At 43.9% G+C, this 22,388-nt stretch overlaps 1 protein-coding gene across 2 annotated transcripts; it reads right to left on the bottom strand.

Moving 5' to 3' along the window:
* Window positions 1–95: 95 nt before the first annotated feature.
* Window positions 96–22,270, bottom strand: RANGAP1 (Ran GTPase activating protein 1). 2 transcript variants are annotated; one of them, XM_030040216.2, is made up of 17 exons: window positions 22,141–22,265; window positions 21,430–21,455; window positions 19,691–19,828; window positions 18,128–18,255; window positions 17,154–17,213; window positions 16,307–16,486; window positions 15,978–16,112; window positions 14,614–14,772; window positions 14,311–14,424; window positions 12,654–12,753; window positions 11,827–11,911; window positions 11,276–11,420; window positions 10,666–10,779; window positions 10,197–10,299; window positions 8,266–8,354; window positions 6,159–6,280; window positions 96–1,614 (listed from the first exon to the last, which is right to left on the bottom strand). In XM_030040216.2, the coding sequence occupies exons 3-17, from the start codon at window positions 19,800–19,802 to the stop codon at window positions 1,545–1,547; spliced, it is 1,716 nt and encodes a 571-aa protein (XP_029896076.1). In that variant the 5' UTR covers window positions 19,803–19,828; window positions 21,430–21,455; window positions 22,141–22,265; the 3' UTR covers window positions 96–1,544. The 2 variants fall into 2 exon arrangements, with proteins under 2 accessions (XP_029896076.1, XP_029896077.1); XM_030040217.2 differs by lacking the exon at window positions 21,430–21,455 and having other exon boundaries at window positions 22,141–22,270.
* Window positions 22,271–22,388: the final 118 nt, after the last annotated feature.

Raw genomic sequence — 22,388 nt, 5'->3', positions numbered from 1 at the left:
ACAAAACTTCCCACAGCCACCCCAGTTTCACCAGTGGTTGCCTTGAGCAGGCCCACAACCTGAAGAAATTTAAGGAGAGAGCACATGCAAGTAGGTCTTGCGCATACCACACACTTTATTTCAATCCAGTGCTCCAAGCCCTTTTTTCTGTCCATGCTGCCTGCACAGCCTGCGAGTTGAACACCAGCTTTTCCTGCACTTAGGCCAAGCACATGCACCCTGCCAGCTGCAGTACACATCGCTTCTCACAACAAAGGGACAGGTAACTCCATTTCCTTGACTTCTTCCTGGCACTGGCTCTATTTATACTGCACATCGACTGTCAGGTTGGGTAAGGGAGGATGAATTGTCTCTTCCAACTGAAAACAGAGAAGGAAGGAACAACTCCTTGCTACCTAAAGAGGAAGAGATGGGTTGATTCTCAGAGGCTTGAAAGAAGAGGGACCAGCCTGTGAGCTTGCATGCTCAGGACTGGTACAGGTAGGCGCCACAAACGTGTAGGCATATGGACAATCCTCCATACAGAGATTTAGGGGCATCTGCTGCTACTCCTTCAGCACAAGAAAAAAAAAAAAGCACAGTCCTACCCAAGAACAATCAGCACAGCCCTAATTCTTTGTGCTCTTACATGTGCTCGGCTTTCAAACATGTGAACAGTGCACACAGTCCCAGTGTTTTGTCAAAGGGAGGAGAAAGGGAATATGTATTCCACAGGGACTTCATGGATTGTATTCATTTCCAAACCAAGCCTATTTAATTAGGAAGAAAAGGGAAAGGGACAGGGAAAAGGTGGGAAGAGGGAACAACACAGGTGATGGCAAAAAAATTTACAATAAAAATACACTTGCTCCCTTCAGCAATGGCCACCAGGGTCAGCCACACACTACATGAATATTCTAAGCCACAGCAGCAAGGGAGTAGTATATTAAAATACAAATCAGCCACACACTGCCTTCGACAAATGGACTTGAAAGAAGAAACAAAGGGGAGCACAGCTTGCCCCTCCGACCCAGCAGCAGCAGAAGGGGGTCAAGCACTCCCGTGGCCTGGAGAAGCAGGGGCAGCAGCTGCCTCCCTCCTGCGCAGTGCTGAATGCTATCAGGCAGGAGTCATAGTCCAATAAAATAAAACAAAATGCACAACTGGGTTGATCCTGATGACAGCTCTTCTGGGCCCCCTGTTAGTCTTGGCACACCCTTGCCAATGCAACCAAAGTGGAGAACTCTTCTTTTCAATTCATGCAGAGCTCAGAGCAGCACTAACTTATTCTAGCATAAGCACCTGCCCTGCAGACCAGGGAGCCACTTCATGAGGCATAGAAAAAAAAATTCAGCAGGATTTGTGCAAATTTATGAAAGCAGAAGGAAGGACAGACCTCCTATGGGGGGGGTGGAGGGTGGGGAAAAAAGAAAAAAAAAAAGAAAAAGAGAAAGGACAGCATGTCTGTACGGGCTCTGGGATCCTCTCCCACCATGCAGCTCTGAGTTCTCTGCTGACGACAGTCCTATGAGGAGGGAAGGGCACAGCAGCACATCTCTTGTCTCTTACAGCTGGTGGAGTGTTTGTAAGAGCATGTGGCGAGCAAATGAACAGGAGTCAAGAGCACGGTTTGGTCTGTGGAAAGAGGAGAGAGATTTAAAATACTAAATTTAAGAGCTGCTTTGTACCTGACTTTGAATGAACAAATAAACACTATTTCAAACGCACTGGGCTTGTATGCCCAAAAGCCTACATCTTTTCCCCTCGGTTATCTCTTCTGAAACCATTCCCTCATTGCTGCATGGATCACTGCTTCCCATTCAGAGCTTGCTGTGGAAAATTCTCTCTCCTTTGCTGAGTCTGAGTCAGGAAGACAATGACCAAGAATCCAAACATTTATTTCCATGGGTAAAAAAAATCAGCAGCAGATTGTTGATCTCTGCAGCCTGGTGTCTCATTTTGGGTAGAATGAAGTGGGTGGGGGTGGAAGCCCCCTTCCCTCCCTTCTAGCAATGGAATCTTCCATATAGATCCACTGTTTAGAGCCCCAAAACACAGAAGACAAGCCTGCTCATACTCAAATCTTTTCTTGCCAAGTCATCTGCTATCTATGACCTGATGGTAACTTTGGTCTTGGGGCTTTTTAAGTCTTTAAAAGAGGCAAACATAATCTCCTGCCCTCCCCACACCTGAGGTCAAGTTAACACCTGACTGGCTTTGCTGGGCCACCTTTCAGGGTGCCTTACAAATAGCCCACAGAACCTGCAGAGCATCTTCTGAAAGGGCCTGGCACAGAGATTGCAATAGCGAGGTCTACCTCACACAGAATAACCTGCTCCTTGAAACCAGACGATGGTAATATACAGTCACAGCAGGGTTAACATGGGGCTAAATTGCCCTAACATTCCCAACACCTCCCAGTAGTGTATATTTCTGTTTCCACAGGCTAACTGTTCTCTAAGCACCACGACACTTCCAACAATCTGTATCCACCTATTAGGGAACTTCCACTAAAGAATTTTAATCCAATGTCTTCTACTGTTCTAAGAATGGATATAACTAATTTTACCTCTCTCGTACCCCACCACAGCAAAACAACTTCTAATAAGCAGAATTAATTAATTAATAGAATCAATAAATTAATTAATAGCAATGAGGTTCACACAATTTGGGGAAAAAAGGTGAGCTGAAATAAAGATTGGAATATCTAGGTAGGAGCAAGAAGTTCGTCTCTGGATTTATAGCACATGGGCAATAGCTGCAGAGGTGGTTTGGTACAGGGCTCCATGTCTGCTGCAGTTTAACAAGGCACATCCTGGAGAAGAGTTAACCCCTTTTGTTCCCCCAAGAGCCATTCAATGCTCCACACTGAACAGACAGGACACAATTACAACCTGCCATTTATCTTCAGAGCAGCTGGGGGAGGTATTTCAGTCATCACCTTTGGAAGACCCAGCCCTGTTGGCAATGAGCAGGCTGATTCTACCTAGGCAACTCCCCATTTTTGGAAATAGAGAACCTGAACTGCTGATGTTGACTACAGCCAAGCTCCCTTAGCCTCCACTCCTAACACCAAGCCTCCTCTAACACCAACAGCCTCCTTACTTGCTGTGGAGTTAAATTACCTGCCACTCTGTGCTACAGATGTTGAAAGAGGCCAGTGATGTGATCCAATACAACAGCAAAGAGCAGAAAAAACAAAACAAAACAAAACACCCCCCCACTCCCCCCCAGCAAGTCACAAGTAGGCAGGCAGACAGCCACATACTTTCAGTGTTTCCACCTAAAAAATTACGGAAAAGCACATGAGGATTCACAGCACCCTCTTGTGTCCAAAAAAAGAACATAAGGACTGACATCAGCAGACTAAGATGGATGCTGCTTACACAGTCCGTATCCATAATTTTATTATTATTTTTGAATGGAGAACACTACCTACATCACAAATTGTCACAAAAGAAAGGAGGAGAATGACTACTCCAGAAGCAAGCTTCTTGCAGCAAAAGGCAGCAGAGCTCTAGCCTAGGCAGCTACAAGAACTTTACAGCTCTAGAAGCCCGAAGGAGCTAAGTGCAATCCTAAACGAAAAACCTACACAATATCACAAAAATGCATACCAGTTTGCTGCAAATGAAGGACTCATGGGTTTGACAGAGTGGAAGTAGATGTGTTGCAGAAACAGAGACCAAATGAGCTCTGCAAGTTACTAGGTTAACCAGTTAGAGGTTTAATTTAAGGTTAGGATGTGATTTTGTTCTGACTGAATTCCAAGGAAAGACTAGGGGTGTAGGTAAGCTGTTTTAACTGGACTGTTCTCTCCAGGCAGCTGTAAAGGGTTTAACAGCTGTTCTCCTTGTTCCCTTAGGGAAAGCATTTTAAGAAATACACATATTTATAAAACACAAAGGTGTATTGCTTGTATATAGTGTTGACTTCATTATGCTGCACAGGACATAAGTTTTCCTACAATAATATCACACCTTGCAACAGAGGGGTTTGCAAATCAGAGAAAGCTTCAGCTCCAAGAATTCCATAGCACCAGGGACACTGCAGGCTTGGCATTAGCACCCTTACATACCAAAGGCAGGCAGACAGATCTGCCTTCTACTGTGAGAACCTCTTGGCTCTCACACAACTTTTACAGAACGTTTAAACAAATCTCACACTTTCAGAGACTTTCCCCTCTTGTACTTGGTAGTGAAATGCTGGCTGTGGATTCAATGGAATTTTTGTTGATGAATTCATTAAGACCAGAATTTTACTCCGATTTTGTTACATACAGCATCATCTACAGATGGAAAACATTTATTGGTATTTTGCAGGCCTAGAGCCTGGGAGAGGCCTACATACACACACACACACAAGGAGAGGGGGACAAGTGTCTTTTGTGAGCAAAGTCATTTAGAAGGACACGTCAAGTTGAGTTACGGGGCTACTCTAGGCACTGGAATCTGACATAAGCAATTAGAAGGGTCAAATGCACTGAACCGAAGTCCCCTCTTCTGTATTCCCAGCTTCGAGTGATTTAAATCCTCTGTTTGGAGGGCTGGGGCTGATAGACACTAACTGGTACTTGTTTTGATCAAACTGGGTCTCTGCATAATTAGTGCCTGATGAAGTAAGCCATTTTATTCACCCTTTTATTTTAGGACTGGTATCGGATCCTTACACTGTACATATCTATTTGATCAACAAGCAAGATCACAGACACAGGCAGCAGTGTAGGAAACAGCAGAAATCCAGTGATATGTCTGGACAACTTCACACAGCAAGTCCTGATACTTCTTGCTTAAACCTATCATGATTGAGTTGGAGGCGTATTTGTTCATTTGGTAAGGCATATGGTCACTGGCTTCTAACTGCCTAATTCTTAGCCTGATCAAGCCAAAGAGAGGAGACAGGAGAAACTGTTCCACCAGAAGGGCCTCTAGGTTAGCATTTGCGCATGCATAAACAAGCTAGTTACATAGTTTTGTTTTCCAAAACTGACTTCAGCATGGCTGGTTGCTGGACACATACCACTGCTACACATCAGCTTTGACAGCTTCAGCCACACCAACGCTTGGAAAAAATTCTCCCCTATCACAACTGGCCTGCTTCCAATCCCAGTAGAACTAAGACTGACTACCAATATTTGACTGCATCTCTATTGCCCATGTTTTGTATTGACCACAAGTATTTGACGCCTGTGCTTTTCACCAGCAGAAGATCCCAAGCTTCAACATATTCCCCACACCAGAAAAATCAGGAAGGCTTAAGTCTTCTGGAACCTTCTAAAAAGCTGCTCTCACCCTATGTGGCACATGGTCCATGCTGAGCCAAAGAGCCACCGAGTGCCAAACAGATTTCAGACCTCTGCTGGTTTTGCTTCAAGTGACAATTTTGGGCTGTTTCTCCCCTTGACTGCTGAAGTCCTTGCTCTCTTGAGGAAAGGACTATTTGGGGTGTTTTTTCTAAGTCACATCAACACTTAAGTTCACACTGATTTAATCCAGAAGAGATACAGATTCCACTGCTATTGCATTATCTACGCTTTAAGACATTAAAGAAACTAAAGCTGGTGGGGGCAGGAGTTGATTCCATACCTATACCAGGAGTAACAACATTAAATAGAGGCAGGCAGTAAAGCAGCTTCTTCAACACTTATGCTCCCAATTTAGTTCTCAAAAAAAATCACTAGCCTTGTTGCTGTCCCAGTAGGAACAGTTTCATTTAGGAATAAATTCAGTCTTTGTGTTTTGCACTGGTTTGATCTGCTGGTGTTCAGTGTTACACAGCATGTCAATTCAGGTAGAGCTCTGCTGACCGTCATACTCGGAAGGATGATTTGGAGGGCACAGTTAGATCCAGTGTGCTCATAGTTCACTCAAGCAGTGGCTAGAAACCCAGCAGGTTTCCTTAAGCTCAAAACACCTCTTCTGTGACTGGCATCAGTCTCTGCTTCAGAGTCAGTTAGTTGCAAAGCCAGCTTTCCGCCATTTCTTCTTTAGGGTCAAGACTTTTTACTCTAAACCTTGCATTCTGGAGTAAGCAAGATAAAATAGAGCCACATCAAACGATTAATCCTTAATTTCAGAATGGATATTAGTGGGCTTTAACAGAACAGCTTGCAGGTAGCTATTAAGCCTCAGTTTCACTAGCTCCCACAGAGAAGGCTGCATGGCAAGTACAATACTCACTTTGTGACAAAAGCTGAGAGAACTGGGGCCAGGGATTTAGGGAAATAATCCTGCTGGACCATATGGTTCAAGGTCATAAGAATACCATAGAGGCTTGGGACAGCTTTGATCTTCTCTTCACTCTGAGAAAAGGACAAGAAGAAGGAAATCAGACAATCACTATTTTATCTAATACACTCTAGTTCACAGAGGTAATGAATTCTCTGTTGAATGAAGTGCTGCCATACACTGTAGGAGAGAAAGCTGCTCACTAGATTAAGTGCAATGTTCCTCAAACAAAGGTAGCCAACTCCATAGCTTCCCAGCACCAGCATCTGAAATAAAGCAGCATCAAGAACATTCTAGTACTTACCAATTAGAGCCTAGTCATTGACAGCAGCAGCAATGGGGAAAGGGAAGTAATGAACTTGCAAGTGAACAAGCCAAATCTTCTCAGAGGCCCCTGTGTCAAAGGGATTCTCCTAAGGAATTTCACCTGACTTTAATTCATAAAAAATTCAGTTGCCTTAATTACACAAATTTTTCGTGTATTATTCTGTATCTCATTTTTGTACCATCTCCAGTTCTTTGGCAGGCTTCCTCCAGAACTTGATGTAGTATTCCCAGAACTGGTCTCTCAATTATGTACAAGGTAAAGCTAATAGTCATCCCTATTCCTGTTGCCCTGCTTACACGATGCATAAATAATTCTTGCTCCTAATGTGATGCTAACCTACATGTCCCAACTCTTACGTTGTTTTCATTTATTTCTCCACTACCATCCCAACTAAAGCCCTTCATTCTGTAGGCATGATCTGGACCTGTGTTTCTAGGTGTATGACCTTGTATTTCATGGTGCTAGGAATACCTGTTGCTCGTGTACTTCCAGCTATGTGGGACAGAAAATGATGGAAGCTGCTCCTTTCTCCACATATGCCTAATCCATCAACAATCCTCTATCACAGAGGACAAACAATCATCTGGCTGATCCTCAAGGGCTTTATTATCAATGCCACTTCCTGGTCTGAAAGAGTTCTTCTAGAACACAAGTCTGTAACTTGTGCCTCATGCATATTTGCTGTTTTCTGAATGGGATAAGAGGTAGGTGGTAGTCCCCAAAACAAGCATTCTGCAGAACAGAAACCATCTCCGGTTCTGTTGAACTGTCCGAGAAGTGGAAAGCCCAGCATTGGTCCAATGTACACAAGGAAAGGCTAAGCTCAATCTTAGGAAATTAAGATGTATCCAAGCATGTCAGCAGCTGTCTGCACCCCAAGCTGGATATTACCAGAAGGAAATCTATAAACATAATTAAGAGCAGGCAGCTACAACATAGATTATGGCTATTCTGTCATTTAGAATTGTCTTGGTCCAAGTTTTGATTCTCATCTTCTAGGTCTTGAGGCAGCAAGAAACATTAACCCTTGTAGCACAAGTAGGCAAAGGTGCTCCTTAAATTTGCACACAGAACCTCTCACCAGTCATCACAATGAAAGTAAAGCTACAGGTATTCTAATGCAATTTCCAGGTTTCCTACTGACCCTCCATCCTTTCTTGTGAGAAAGTTTATTTCATGTAACTACATACTTGACTCTAGCATTTGGCAAAGATACTCCAAAGCATGATGTTGAATGCTATTGATCATGCTACTATGCTATAGCTTCAGATGCTATTCAACCTTAGTCCTATGCACAGCAAAATGCTCTACTCAATGCATTTGAACATGCATGAGTAGTTGGATATATGTTTTTGAGCCATGCTAAGAGGTTCCCTAAAGGACCACATTAACTAATAATATTGTAGATTAGACTCCTGGACATGGCTTTTTATAGACATCATAGTCCAGCAGCAGCACTATTTCCTTACCTAACCCTCCCTGCCTTTAGGGGATGACTGAGAATGCAGAGCACATTAAGCAGAAGAGGTACAAAGAGCTGACACCTCCTTCATCCTAATGCAACCTTGTAATTTGCAATTTCTGCTGGACCTGCAGACTTCCATTGTCCCTGGGCATCAGGCATGCACAGGCACCCAGCTGCTTCCATGGCAACATAATTACCCAAAACCCAGCCAGTCTGGTCTTAAACAGCCAAAACAACCATAACTTAACTCTTTCCTGGTTCCTTACCTTAAGTAGTCCCATATGGATCAAGAGGCTTGTGATAAATGCATCTGAATTAAATGTGGCAGAAGTGAAGGCTTTTCTCATCAAGGCATCTAAAAAGAAATAAATGCATCATATTAAACAGTATAGAAAGTGATGCTGTTACGGATTTTAAGATCAAGATTGATCAATACAGGACCTCAGGGAATATCAGCTGTTAAAGGAGTTTTGGGAGGTAATATCTGTTAAGATTCCAGTTGTCTTTGCAGGGACTAGGTATAATCTCCGAAACACTGAGACAGGTAAAACCCAGCCCTTCAGTACAAGGCCTGATACAAAGGGAAAAAAAAAAACAAACAAACCACACACACACACACAAACCCCCAACAAAAACAGCAAAAAAAACCCCCCAAAATTCTTACACTGCCAAGCTTCAGATGGTATTCAACCTTAGTCCTATGCACCACAAAATGCTCTACTCAATGCATTTGAACATGCATGCTATGTGCGTACATGCGTATAAATATGATCAGATGAAGTAGACCAGTAAGAGTTAGAGCCTTGACATTATAAAGGCCAGCAAGAATTCACCTTTCATTTGAAATCACAAGGAATGAGAACACAAAGAAAACTTGTTCAGCTGTTTTCTGGGCTCCCTCAGGACCAATATTCTCCCACAAGCTATGGGCAAACTAGTGCTTTAGCCTCTCATGTCTACAAGGTAGGCAAGGTACCCGTTTTGACCTCTGACCATTCTGGTTTCCTGGAATGGGCAGAACCCACCAGAGCAGCTGTAGAACAGTGTCAGACATTAACCAGGGACCTCACTGTCAGCTGATGGTTACTTCTCTGGAAGGAGAGTAATTGCCAGGTTCTACCTTTCCCTTAGGAGCAGGAGTAGTAAGGAACAGCTATCGAGATAAATACATACACAAGCACACTTCAGACAACAGAAATATCCTGTGCTCCATTTTTTGTTGGAGACAACTCATAACGGGCATGAGCCAAGGCCAGCACTAGCTCAATGAGATGCCAACTGACTATTTTTGGTTGATTGGACCCATAATCAACTGCAGAGAACTCTATTACATTACTGTTTTACAGACAACAGCTAACAGTTTTACCATGTCTGTGTATTCCAAACTAAGAAATCCAAACTAGGGAAAAGCACATTTGTTTGCAGTAAATCACTCTAAGTGGTCTTAAAAATAATTGATCCAGTTCTTTTGCACAATATTGATAGGTAGCTCATGTATGGGAGAACTGTACTGTTGGGGGATTTGAAAAAGATGAAAGTCAGTGGTCAGATGCCTGGGAGCATTTGGAAGTTCTTGTTTCTGAGTGAGAACATGGAGGGATACTATTAGTCCGCGCAAAAAAAAAAAAAAAAAATCAGACCTAACCCGAATCACTGCTCCAGAATACACAGTGAGGAACAGTCCCTCGCCTGTACATTAGCTTCTGTGCCTTGTCCCATGTTGCAAATCTCTGCTTCCTGAAGAAATTAAAGATTTTTCAGACTTGTAAGAAGAGACACTAAGAGGTGTCTCTTTACACTCTCTTAATACTACAATGGAGAGGCTACTTCCTGCAAAATGCTTTTTAAATAAACGGCCTTGAAAAAGTAACTGACCTTTGAACAGAGGACTACTGGCTATTGACAGCCTAGCATCAAGGAGATGCAATAAGGGCAGCACAGGTCCACTAAGACAGCAATTATAACTGACAGTCATCATCAAGCTTTGGAAGCACAAGATATGCTAAGTTCAGAATGAATCTCTGCTTTCACTCCACACAAGAGCATGGCACAGCTTGGTACTTTGTTATCTGGGGTTTCCTGCTGCCAGGGACAAAACAGTCTAATGGCCTGACCCACAGGGGCCTTCCTCTCCATCACACTGGTGTCCTTGACACTGAAGCAGGTCACACCGCAAAGTGAAGAAAGGCCCAGTCACCTGTTGTTTCATGCACTGCTGTTTTCACTGGGGCTTCATCTTTGAAGACTGAGGATATCCTTAGGAGAGCTGTAACAACTTTCTCTACATCAGATGTATCTGTCTGAAAGATAAGGGAACAAAAAAAAAAAAAAAAAAAACCAAAAAATCAGTGGCCATTCAGTTCACTGCTCACCAGCTACAGAAGATGTGTCTCTGCTAGGGCTGTGACAAGAATTACAGCCTTCAGCTGACATCAGGTTTTCCCTTGGCTATATCACAAGGCATAAGCAACACTGTGAAGCAAAGTTATTCTATGTAGAAGCTCTGGGCACCAGTATAGGCATTAACTGCATCATCTGCTTCCAAAAGGTTCCTTGGGATCACTGGGGAGAAGATGCAAATGTAGGTCTCGAGAGAAAGTTATCACCTTTCAGGATTAAATGATTCTGAGAGACAATCAAGCACAGAAGACCACTGGCTCACCTACCTGCTGAGCTATCAGCACAGAGCACTTTGGTCCTAGTCGCAGCAGCTTCTCTGGTGATGGGAAAGCAAGGAACGTGGCAACGTCCACAGGAGGAGATGGTACTGGAGTTGAATCCTGAAACAGGCAGAATCCATCTCAAGTTTACTCTTGGAAGTAAGTAAATTGGTTCAGCAGCAAAGGCACATAGGACAGGTCAGGACACAGGTACATCAGGTCAGGATTTATTCTATTTGAAAACTGTTTGAGGCTGGAATGAGCCCAGAGTTGGAATAGCCAGAATACACTAGCACGATTGCATGGTATTGCACGTACAAGGCTCCCACCATTTTCTGGACATGGGAAGACTTTTTCTACCCGTGTTTGTTACAACCGCTACTCAGCCTTTCCCTCCATGCATATGTGCATATGCACACTTTAACAAAACATGTTTCCAAGTCATCCATTTTCTTTATTTCCTGCATGTTATCTCCCTGACTGTTACTACAGTGCCAGCCCACGCAGGAATGTGAACTCCCGCCAGCACACCAAGTTCAGACTCGCTCCAGATCTCATTTCCTCCTTTACTCTCCTCCAGCTGAGGAAACAAGAATGCATCTGGAAGTAAGCTTACTTGTGAATCAATTATCTTCTTAGGAGTCAGTGACTCCTGCTCTCTCTCCTTCAGCTGTTGCTGTTCTTCCTCCTCCTCTTCCTCCTCCTCTTCATCTTCATCCTCCTCCTCCTCTTCATCATCTTCCTCCTCCCCTTCATCATCACTAAGGTTTGAGAGTTACATGTTACATTAATTACACACTTGTAATTCCTGTACACTGGAACTCAAACATTTTTTCAAGAGCAAAAAAGCAGCCTCTCCTCAAGTCTTACTACCACAAGTACATCTCCACCTACAACAGATTAAGAGGACACTCAGGCTTCAGTCACCCTGTTGACAATGACAAGCAAAGTGCGAGGAATACAATCAATAATTAACACTGAGATAAGTCCATCAATGAAAACAAGACACAAGGCTTATCCTGCTTTGGAATCCCTTGACTGTGCTGCACACTCAGACCAACATCCATCTGCAGTGTTACAGTCCTTATTTTAAAACAGATAGGCGAATGAAAGTATTGATGAAAACTGTTGGAAAATTTCTGATTTAAGTTCTGGTACCATGCCTACCTCAAAGATCCCAGCACAGCTGCCATATTGAAGCCTTCAAGGATCTCCTGGAGCTGCTCACATCCCTCTTCTCCCAGACAGTTACCTAGGTTGACAGAAGAAAGGGAGCAGACTTAACAGATGCACACAAGTTTGTTCTTGAGGATTTAGCTGTATAATCTTGTCTACCTGTTATTTCTGAAATTGAACAGTTATCAGTCATTTCTACACAACACCTTAGAGACAGCAACGCAGACTTCAGCTGTCAGAATCAAACACTTGTTAAACCAAATTTCAGCAGCATTACATGATGGTTGGAAACAAACCAATCCCCTAATTTTTCAGAGTGTCTTTGAGAGACTTCCTGCTAGTTCTATAAAAAGCTCTTGTTCTCAGTGATTCTAAAACAAAGACACATGGCACAGTACCACCAAAATGCAGTGACGCAAGGTATGAACAGCAAAAGCCAACACTGGTCAAAGTTCTCCCACTCTTCTGCACAGATGCACACAGAGGGTTTTTTTTGCAAGTATGAAATATCAGATATCACAATGAACAACTAAAAAAGTTTTACTGAAAACAGGTATAGGTATCAGTTTAATCTTTCCACCTTACGAGATGTACCAAAACTGCTTAACTTTAACAATTAACTGAGTTCATGGCTTAAGAAAACTTTCAGGATCTAACCACTTCCTGTCCCGAGGTCATCCAAGTTTGGCTACTCTGAGTACCATTTTTTAAATGCTGACAGTTCCAAGACTAGAATATGTGATACTGTCAACATTCTTCCTAGTGGTTTCTTGTTGGGATCAGACTAGACATACTTTGACCTAGCAAACACTACATACCATTGAGATCCAACTTCTCCAACTCTGCCTTATCTTCAATAGCTTCAGCAACAGTCAGAGCAGCATCTCGTTTGATCTCACAGAAGGACAAATTCAGTTCCTAAGAAACAGAAGAACATTTCTTTGCAGAATTCCTATTAACATCCATCATCTCCATAAGCTTCACGTGCTCACAAGTGTTCTGTAAAGAATCTCATTAGAAGAGGCTCTTAGCAAAAAAAAAAAGAAAAAAAAAGTATTTTTAATTGGAAATAAATAAAACCTGACACATACTCCTACTTCATATATCTAAAAGGGGCATTTTGAAACATACTATAGTAAAGAGCAGCACTGCTGAAGGTAACCACTTTACTAGAATAGCCACAGAGACCAGAGCATTTTGACTGCTCACCAAAAAGGTAGCAGACATTTAAGTACTTAGCAACCAGCTAACTGGAGATCCTCACTTATTCAAGGGTCACAAGAGAATTCCAGAATTCACACACAAGCAAGTCTTACTGAAGAAGGGTAGCTACTATACTAAATGGACTGCACATTTGCTTTTGAACAATTACATTGCAAATTAAGGCCTTCAAAACACAAACTGTGAGTGGTAGTACTTCTGATAAACACAGCCAGCAGAGAAACTGTGTGTACAGACTAGCAAGAGTAAAGTTATTCAACAGCCAGGCACCATCCCCCACGATTCCACGCTGTGCTCAATCAATCCTTTCCTGTGAAGAGATTTAATATTAACAGCAAAAGGGAAGCAGTCCTTGAACAGAATGAATCAGCTATGATTGCTTCATGCTACCCTCCCTTAACCACTTCTGCTCTAGAAAAAAAAAGGATTTAACCTCTGGCTGTTCATCTCAGTACCCCCATCAGAACCCTTACTTAAGTTTTCCTGGGAGATTCAGACATAAGCTCTAGTAGAACCAGCAGAAGCCTGAGCAAGGGACCTCAACACCACAAAGCACCTACTTCTTTCTGTACCAGGTTCATATATGTAAATAAATATTAGCACTTAGCTGAATTTTTGTCTTTGACTGTAAGCTTGCAAGATTAGGAATTATGTGTTCAGCATCTGTCCCAGTGCAGTTGTGACCCATGGCAGGTGTTTCTAGAGATCCTAGTTTACATACATTACTGACTGGACTCAGGCCTGTCTAACGCAAGTCCTGTGCAAATACTGATGTAGGAGGCTGTGATATTGCCAAAAACCTAAAAATATTTGGACCTTTGATACAGGCACTAACAAATAAAGAGCATTAGCTGTATGAACTCTGAAATGCTGAAGAGACTACAAGCTGTTCATGAAAAGGAACGTAGCAGTCCCCACTCATGACCCTCTGAGAGGTTCTAAAGTCAGATACTTCCATCACCAGATTTCTTGAATAGCACTTGCTCTGCTGAACCAACAGCTTCAAAAACATCAAGTGGAGTCTAAACAGATCACTGGTACACCTCCATGTAGAATAGTCTTAGCTGGATGTGGCAATGCCACTGATTTACAGTACAGCTTATTGCTTTTGAGTTGTGAGCACAGAGCCTCTGCACTGAAATGAATCCCACTTTAAAATAATCAGTAGTGCTAGGAGAATGGACAGAAAACCAGGAAATGGGAAACAAAGCATTTTCAAAAGAGATTCAAAGCTGAACACCAAGACGACAATACCTTTAATTTATGAAGCCCTTCTTTAACAGCATCAGCAATAGCAACAGCACCCTTCGAACGCACCAGGCAGTCTCCAAAGTTGATCACTTCAATCTGCCGAAGCGCCTTCAGAGTCTGCAAGGCAGCACAAATTTCAAAGTACAGACTTGCAAGGAAATGAATGTCCTATCACTCCTGGAAGGTCATCCTTCCCACTGCAGCATGTCATGTTGCTCCACCAACCCAGAGGTGCTAATGCTAACTGTATTTGAAGAGACTGGGAGGCAGAAGACAAACCCAAAGCAACTGCTTAGAACAACTCACCTCTGCCATGGCCACAGCTCCTTTCTCTGTGAAGGTGTTGTCATTCAAGTTTATAACCTTAAGCAGTGGGTTGATAGCAAAGGCCTGGGCCAGTGCTGTGATGCCAGGATGGTTAATTCCATTCTGTGGCATATGGACCTCTTCTAGAGTCCCAATGATCTGGGAAAGGATGCAGATGAAAAAAAGCTGTTAGGAGACATAGTTCAACTCCAGAGTATAGTGTTCTACTCTAGGATTTGCTTAAAATTGTTTTCCTCCAACTCAAAACTCCATTAGCTCTTCTACATAGAACTATTTACTAGGAATTATGTCACAAATCCAAGTGAAATTGCAGGCTTATGGCAAGTGTCAGATTAATATAAAGCCCCCGATTCTAAGTCACAAGTAGTATCTTCCCCCTGCGTCTGCTCTAGGATACCTTAAAACAAGAGTTCTTCACCTGTGGTTCAACAACACTGAAACAGACCAAGCAGCATCATTGGATACAATATTTTTTAAATTAAGATCTACATTTCACCCTGACTGCAGAAGCAAACCCATAAGAAAATTAGTATGAACACTGTTTATGGACTAAACAGCATGTCACAAAACACAGTAATGAATCCCATTTTGGTAGTGCCATTCAGTCTGAATTCCTCATGAGTCACTTTGTTATGTGCCTCTCAAGTATTTAAGAAGTCTTATTTTTGTCATGATTGCCTATTAGTCAAAATCACATCCAGACAGCTCTTTACAAAAAAAGAACAACCTATAACCTGTGATATCATTGTTAATATACCTGAAAATATGCATTATAATTCAGAAATTGCTTTTAGCAGCAGTGGAGGAAGGAAAAGGAAAGTAGATAGCCCCAAACACAGTGAATTCTCTTCATCCAACAAAAGCACAAACTGGCCAGTGACAGCTAGAGAAAGCTAGGCACCACGTAGAGACCTCACAGGATGATCCTAGCAAAAACACGAGGTTGCTTTTGCCAGATGATTAAACAACTAGGCAGAGAGGCACTCAAGAGGTCAGCTGGTACGCCTACCCCAGTGCCAGATAACCTCCCTTAGCACAGAGGGAGAAAAAGGAATAGGACTACTATTAATCTACTCAGGAGACACCTATTTCTCCCACAAGTAACTAATTTACACAGCCACTAGTTATGGGTTTGGAAACTTATACCACAAACATTCAGTCATCAGTTCTAATTGCACTTGTTGAAGACTCCAGTTTCAGCAGCAAACATCACAACTTTAGTAAACCAACAATCAGGCCCTGCCTCCAAGGTGAGGCAAGCTCTGTATGCATTATCTTTAACATTAGCACTTAAGCACACCTTGCTCCAATTTGCTGTCAAGAAGCTCTGGTTTGCTACTTACCCCAAAGGCTTCAGCCAGGGCAGTGGCACCATCATTCTCCAGACGGTTTCTGCCAGCCACAAATATTTTCAAAGCAAGTGGCTTGCCCTGGGCACTTGATTTCCTGTGACACTCTTTCAGAGCGGCTGCCAATATCTAGAGATAAAACAAGCAGTTTATACTACCTCAGCATCTCATTCTGAAGGAATCCAAATGTGTTTTGTATATCCAGCTCTAGAACTGGACAATCACCAACCCTTCCAACCTCAACCATTCTGTGATTCAGCGTAGGGCAGTCTGGAGCCAAGTCCTGGCTCTGACCTCATTCCCAAAAAGTAGACAACCCTTACCTTGCCACCACCAATGCCCATGCCACAGTTATTGAGCTTGAGTTCCTGCAGAGTGTAGCATGCGGGGCTCTTCAGCAGCGCCTCAAAGCCACGCACACCATCTGGGCCAAAGGCATTGTCACTCAGGTCCAGCTCCACCAGTTGGGCTCCAGCAGTGATGAGTGCATCCCCCAAAGAGATCTGTAATGAAACAGATGGCAGTGGGTGGGAGGGAGGGAGTGGATTGACTTTTAGTGACAGCATCACTGCAGTGGCTAGGTATGGCAGTGATGCTGCAAAAAAATTTCCACTTTGAAGACATTCAGCAAAGCTGCATAGGGAAATAAAACTTTACAGCTAAAGCCAGAGAAGAAGTTGTGCAAATTAAGCCAAAGCTAACCATAAGGCAGTTACCAAGAAGTTATCCCATCTCTTTAGGTCAAATGCTCATTTTTCAAAGTGAGTTTCCTACTCTACACTGCTAAAAGAAATATTGTTTTCATTCTGTTGGGTTTATCATGTTCTTGCTTCACAGGACTCAAGGAGGTAGGGAGCTCCGAATGCTCTTGGAAGAGATGGCCAAATGCTTTTATTTAGAAAGCTTAGTTCCCATTCTACCCATCAGGTCATGAGGATGTTTTCCCCAGTGACAAGGTTCTTCACTAGCATGGACCTGCATTTGGCCTTTTATCAACTCTTCTCCACCGCATACAGAAGGAGCAAAAAAGAATCACTTGCCTATTCTGAGACACTTAGTGTTAACAGCATAAAGATCAACTCTGTGCTAAAAACATACTCCCACAAAAAGCATGACAGGTGAGAAAAGAAGTTATATTTGTCAGAAGTCTCAGATCTAGTTTTTACTTACCAAAGCAGGAGGGATCTCAGACCTTAGTCTCCCTGTGAACATGTCACTCCAGTGACACCTCTAAAATAAGAAACATACAGATAGAAACTATTAAAATATTTAGGACAACATAGTTGTACAGAGGTTTACACATACAAGCTACATTACATCACGGGGGACAGCTTAATACTGTCTGCCTTCCCTTGGGCTTGTCATTTGATTGTACTAAAGCGCTACAAGAACTAACGTTACAATTATTTCACTTGCAAGGACATAAAGCCACTGAAGTGCACATTGTAAATAACACAAGAATTCTTGCTTGCATTCAAGCTGGAATTCTTTTCTGCCGAGAAAATTACCACAGGAAAAAGAAGCAGGAAATTGAAGGATACGTTAGGAATGCATGTTTTACTAAGGTATGGAGCTCAACAATCTGAACTTACTTGAAAAGCCACACCTGGGTGATTAACACAAATCAATGTTTCATACTCCTCTCCTGCAAAGGACAGTGCCTCTAGCAGCACAGCATCCTCCTAACATTAGGCTAGAACAGTAGTAGGGAAGCATAGCTTGGACATGGAAAAACCTCCTGGTGCATTTCCTCCATTATTTCTTCCCTATTCAGGCATTCTCTGAAGACTCATTCTTCAGAAGATCTGATCATTCTCCAGAAGATATGACCCAGCTTTTCCATTAGAACTTAAGTTTTGTTGCCACAGTTCTTTGTTTACAGATCCCACCTCTGCAGAGAGGCTCTTCCTTACACAGCTTTCCAGCTTTACAATTGGAAGCCTTCTGAACAGGAACGGTTAGGAATGCAGAAATGTTCCCATTATCCCAAAGTCCCCATGTTCTGCCATATTTTCATATGGTTGTTCCTCCTACTGGAAGAACCACCAAACAAGCTTTGGGGCTAACTCAAGGCATGCTACTGCAGGAAGAGTATTCTCTACATTACTTCTTCCCTTTCACCACCACCCACTTGAGGATCTCACCTTGAGCTCCGATTTCTTCTCCAAGGCTTTGGCAATGACCTTTGCTGCCTCCACACCCACTGTGTTGCCTTCCAGACGCAGTGCTTCCAGGCCATCAAATTCCTTGATTTGCTTGATCACTTCTTCAGCTGCAAAAAGCAAATAGTCTAGTTGGCCTTTTAACTGTCATCTTGGGTACCACAGGAACACTGATGCAGCAATACTTGCTCAACTCTACCCTTAGTGAAAACAGCTGAGCAATGTTATCTGAAAGAATCCTGAAACAGCAGTGGAGAACAGAGCTAAAATGTCAGGTCACTAGAGAGAACGTTCTCCATTCCCCACCCTGCCTTTTCATAATTTAGTTCTACTCTCTGATAGCCATCCTCCTATTTGCAAAAGTAAGTTTCCTTACTTACTCCTAAGTAAGATTCCTCTGCCATTCAGCACATGGTTTAGGAGCAAGAGCGCATGTGCCTACAAAGATGCAAGGACTAAGCTAAAAGTTAATGGGAATTGGTGCCACAGCAACAGGAAGAAGTTCCCACTGACTGACAAAAGTGGATGCCCGTTTAGCAAATATTTCAGGGTGGAACAATTCAACTCGAGGGTAATCCTATGCAAGACACAGGAGCAGGCTGCAGACTCTCTTCTGTCACTGGGCACTTGCTATCATTCCCAAGCTCCAAAGCCTTTCCCCATAGCTCAGTGGCTTTGCACTACATTGAAATTTTTTACAATGAGGGTGGTGAAACACTGGAACAGGTTGCCCAGAGAGGTAGCAGATGCCCCATTCCTGGAAACATTCAAGGTCAGGCTGGACAGGGCTCTGAGCAACCTGATCTAGCTGAAGATGTCCCTGCTCATGGCAGGGGGGTTGGACTAGATGACCTTTAAAGGTCCCTTCCAACCCAAACTATTCTATGATTCAGAGATACTAAAATGGCATATAAAAAAACATCACCTTTGGAATCAGTAAAAAAGGTATGCACTATAGCGAATAATCTATAGCAAATATATACATATTCTCCAGATATTTACTACATTAGCAGCCACTGCAAGACATTTTTAACTGGGAAACACGCATATGCCAGCAAGAGGTATTCCAGGGAAAAAAAAACAAACCACCAACCAAACAAGAGTCTAACCAATTGATCAGAATTTGGGAAGAAACTGAACTATTGCAGCGGACTAATGTATCAGCCCATTCCTCTTTGCAAGTCTTTGAAGCATCTACTTGTTCCAAGTGCTGTCATGCACTTGCTTACTCTTTTTAAAAGGAGCACTGACTTCTAACACACAGTGACTGCCAAAAGCACTTGCAAAGAACAGCAAGAAAACAAGAATCACACACCAGAGACCCAAATCCCAATTCTGCCAGCTGTAGCACTGCCAGCATAGCAGGTCAAAGCAGGGTACAAGAAGGGAAGGAAGTGTCTCTATCAGAGGCAGCTGTAGGTGAAAGACCCTTCCATCACAGCTAACATTATGACAGTTTGGCCATGCAGGATTAGCAGGAGGTTTACCACAGGACTTTAGAATTTCAGGGAGACACTTCCCAAACACAAGGGTATTTTCTCTTACCATCTTCAGCTGTATTGAGTTTAAGGCTCTGGCCTTTGAAGCTCAACTGTCCACCACCCACTTTCGTTTTAGCAAGTGACTCCGCAAGCTTAGTGATGTCTTCTGATGCCATTTTCCTGCTTTTCCAAATGTTAAGAGCTGTCAATTAAAAGAAACTGTCAACATAAAAAAAGCAAACTACAATACATAATCTGTATGAATAATCATATTTATTTGAACACTAATGTGTTTTTTGCTCCTGAGATACTGAGTTTTCAGTGTCATTAGTGTTTTCCCCATAGCTCACTTATGACAGCTAGGCTAGGTTAATATTCCAAAGCCAGCCAGTCAGATGGTGTTGATTCTTCCAATACTGGTGAGACTTGGGTTTTGATGGAATTGTTATACTTCATAAATAATTGGTAGCTAAAGCTATGGATTAAGGCCACATTAAAACATTTTACTCTTTCCGCAATGCTTTTACAATTAAAACATAACATTCCTCTCTCCCCAAACCCCATCCTTTAATTATACACACTGCACATTTCCCCTGTTCTCCAACGCAAGCTAGAATGAACACAACTGTTTTTTCTTTTCAGTGATATCCCCAGTAGTGCCCTCGTCAGCACAGTTCCAGAACCACCGAGTTGCTGAAAACATCATGTGTGTTGCATACAAAACTCCCTCTCAAGTTTATGGGTTCTCTTTCCTTTCGGATGTCCCACACAGATTTATCACACACATTAAACAGGATGATCTTACACTGATGATGAATTAGCAACCATTTTGCCTTGAGGCACAAGTTTGAAGCTAGCCATGCCTAGTAGCATCTGCGTACCATTATTTAATGAATATCAATCACTGTGTGAAGTAACTGGCCTCCATTCATTCAGCAGGATAAACAGAGCACGTTTCTTATCCCAGCACCTCTGCTGGGATAAAAGACTACACACAACTAGCGCTTAGAAGCAACATACTTAGAAAACAGACTTCTGGTATCAGTTGGGATGAAGGTTCATTCCTACAACAGAAAACTGGTTCCCTTCCATTCTTGTCTGACTTAGAAGTGGGCCCACACTCTCGCAGCTCTTTGAGCTCAACAGCACTGGTTTCAAAACACCTCCTAAGCGAAAGTTGTATGTACATCCTTTCCTCCTGATGGCTAGCTGTGAAGTATTTGCCTTCAGCTTCCCCAGGGTACAGCTTCTCTTCAGCTTTCGTTAACTTTAGTATTGCTTTCGGACACAGGGGGAATGAAAACATCCCCAAGGTTGATCAACATCACTTCTCTAGGATGACTGTCCTCTCAAGCAGGTGCTACCAGGAGAAAGACGCTCACATAACTTACTCTACCCCTACCAGGCCACACAGACACCAGACTGATGGACATTCCCAACCTCTGCCAATCCAACACCGAGAAGGGAGAAAGAGAAGACATCCTCCAACCCGTGAAGGCTTTACCAGACAGGAACAAAAGTTAGGATCCAAAGAAGTCAGTCAGCTCACCCAGTTCAATTATTAACTTTACTTTTAAATACCTCATCACTCTACTGTTTAAAAAACGGGTTCTGTTCCGCTATGATGCTCTTCTATACTCTACATGTGTACTCGGTCCCTTCGCTTTGCTTTCCCTTAAATCCCCTTTTACTTTCTTCGTCTTACACACAGGCTACTTCCTAATTTCAACATACGAATTCATCACCGCATCCTGAAGCATGTTTTATTGCAAACACGTCAGTCACACCAAACTGTTAACCTACCAGAGGTCTCTTCGCTGCTAGTTCTTCTGCACGGAAAGATTTAAAAAATAAATAAATAAATAAAAATTGAAGAGTTAGTACGCTTGGTGAATAAAAACAAGATCTGGAAATGGCTGAAGAGAGGCTACCTCGTTACTTGAAGACCGTACGAAGCCGTACGCTTCTCGACGGTCAAAAAAGTTGGTTCGGCCGAACGCTTTATTTACAACAGTTTGCCCACGCCAACAGACAACACACCGGCTACCTGCTGCGCTCTCCCACGGAGGAGCCCGGCTCTGCTCTGCTCTCCCGGCAGCGCAGGGCCCGGCTCCCGGCTCCGCTGGGTGACAGCTCCCTCCCGGCGCCGGCCGAGGGCTCCTCTCTTCCTCCGAGGGAGCCGCTCTCCGCGGCGGCCCCCGTCACACACACACACACCCGCCATAACGGGCCCCGTCAGACGGCGGCGATCGCCCCCCCCTTCCCTTTCCCCTCTTCCCGCCGCGGGCGCGGGCGGCCGCCGCCGTGCCGCCCGTCGTGGAGGGGTCTCCCGTGACCTGCATCCACGAGGGGGTTACCCTCGCCTCCGCGTGGGAGCGCCGCGCGAGGAGCCGGGCCGGCGGGAAGCGGCGGCGGCGTGTTAGTCCGCGGGATGGCCTCGCCTCACGCACAGCCCCCTCCCCCGGCCACCGACGGCGGCGGCTGCCGCCTCCCCTCCGCCCCGCTTCCCCTCACCTCCGCGCCGGGAGGGATCCGGCGCCGCCGCCCGCCGCTGGTCTGCCGGTGGGGGGGGGGGGGGGGGAGGCGATGGAGCGGGGCCGGCCCGAGCCCTCACGCCGCCGCCGGGGACGATGGGGGAGGGGCGGGCGGGGGAGGCGGAGGATTTGAAAGCCGGCAGTTTTGCTCTCCCTTCCGGGATTGGCTGCGCGGCGTGACGTCAGAGGGGATCCGCCCCGCCCCGCCCCGCCCCGCCCCGCGGGTGC

Source organism: Aquila chrysaetos, chromosome 17 (genome assembly GCF_900496995.4).
Source record: "Aquila chrysaetos chrysaetos chromosome 17, bAquChr1.4, whole genome shotgun sequence".
NCBI lineage: Eukaryota > Metazoa > Chordata > Aves > Accipitriformes > Accipitridae > Aquila > Aquila chrysaetos.
This window is presented reverse-complemented; position numbering and strand designations above follow the sequence as displayed.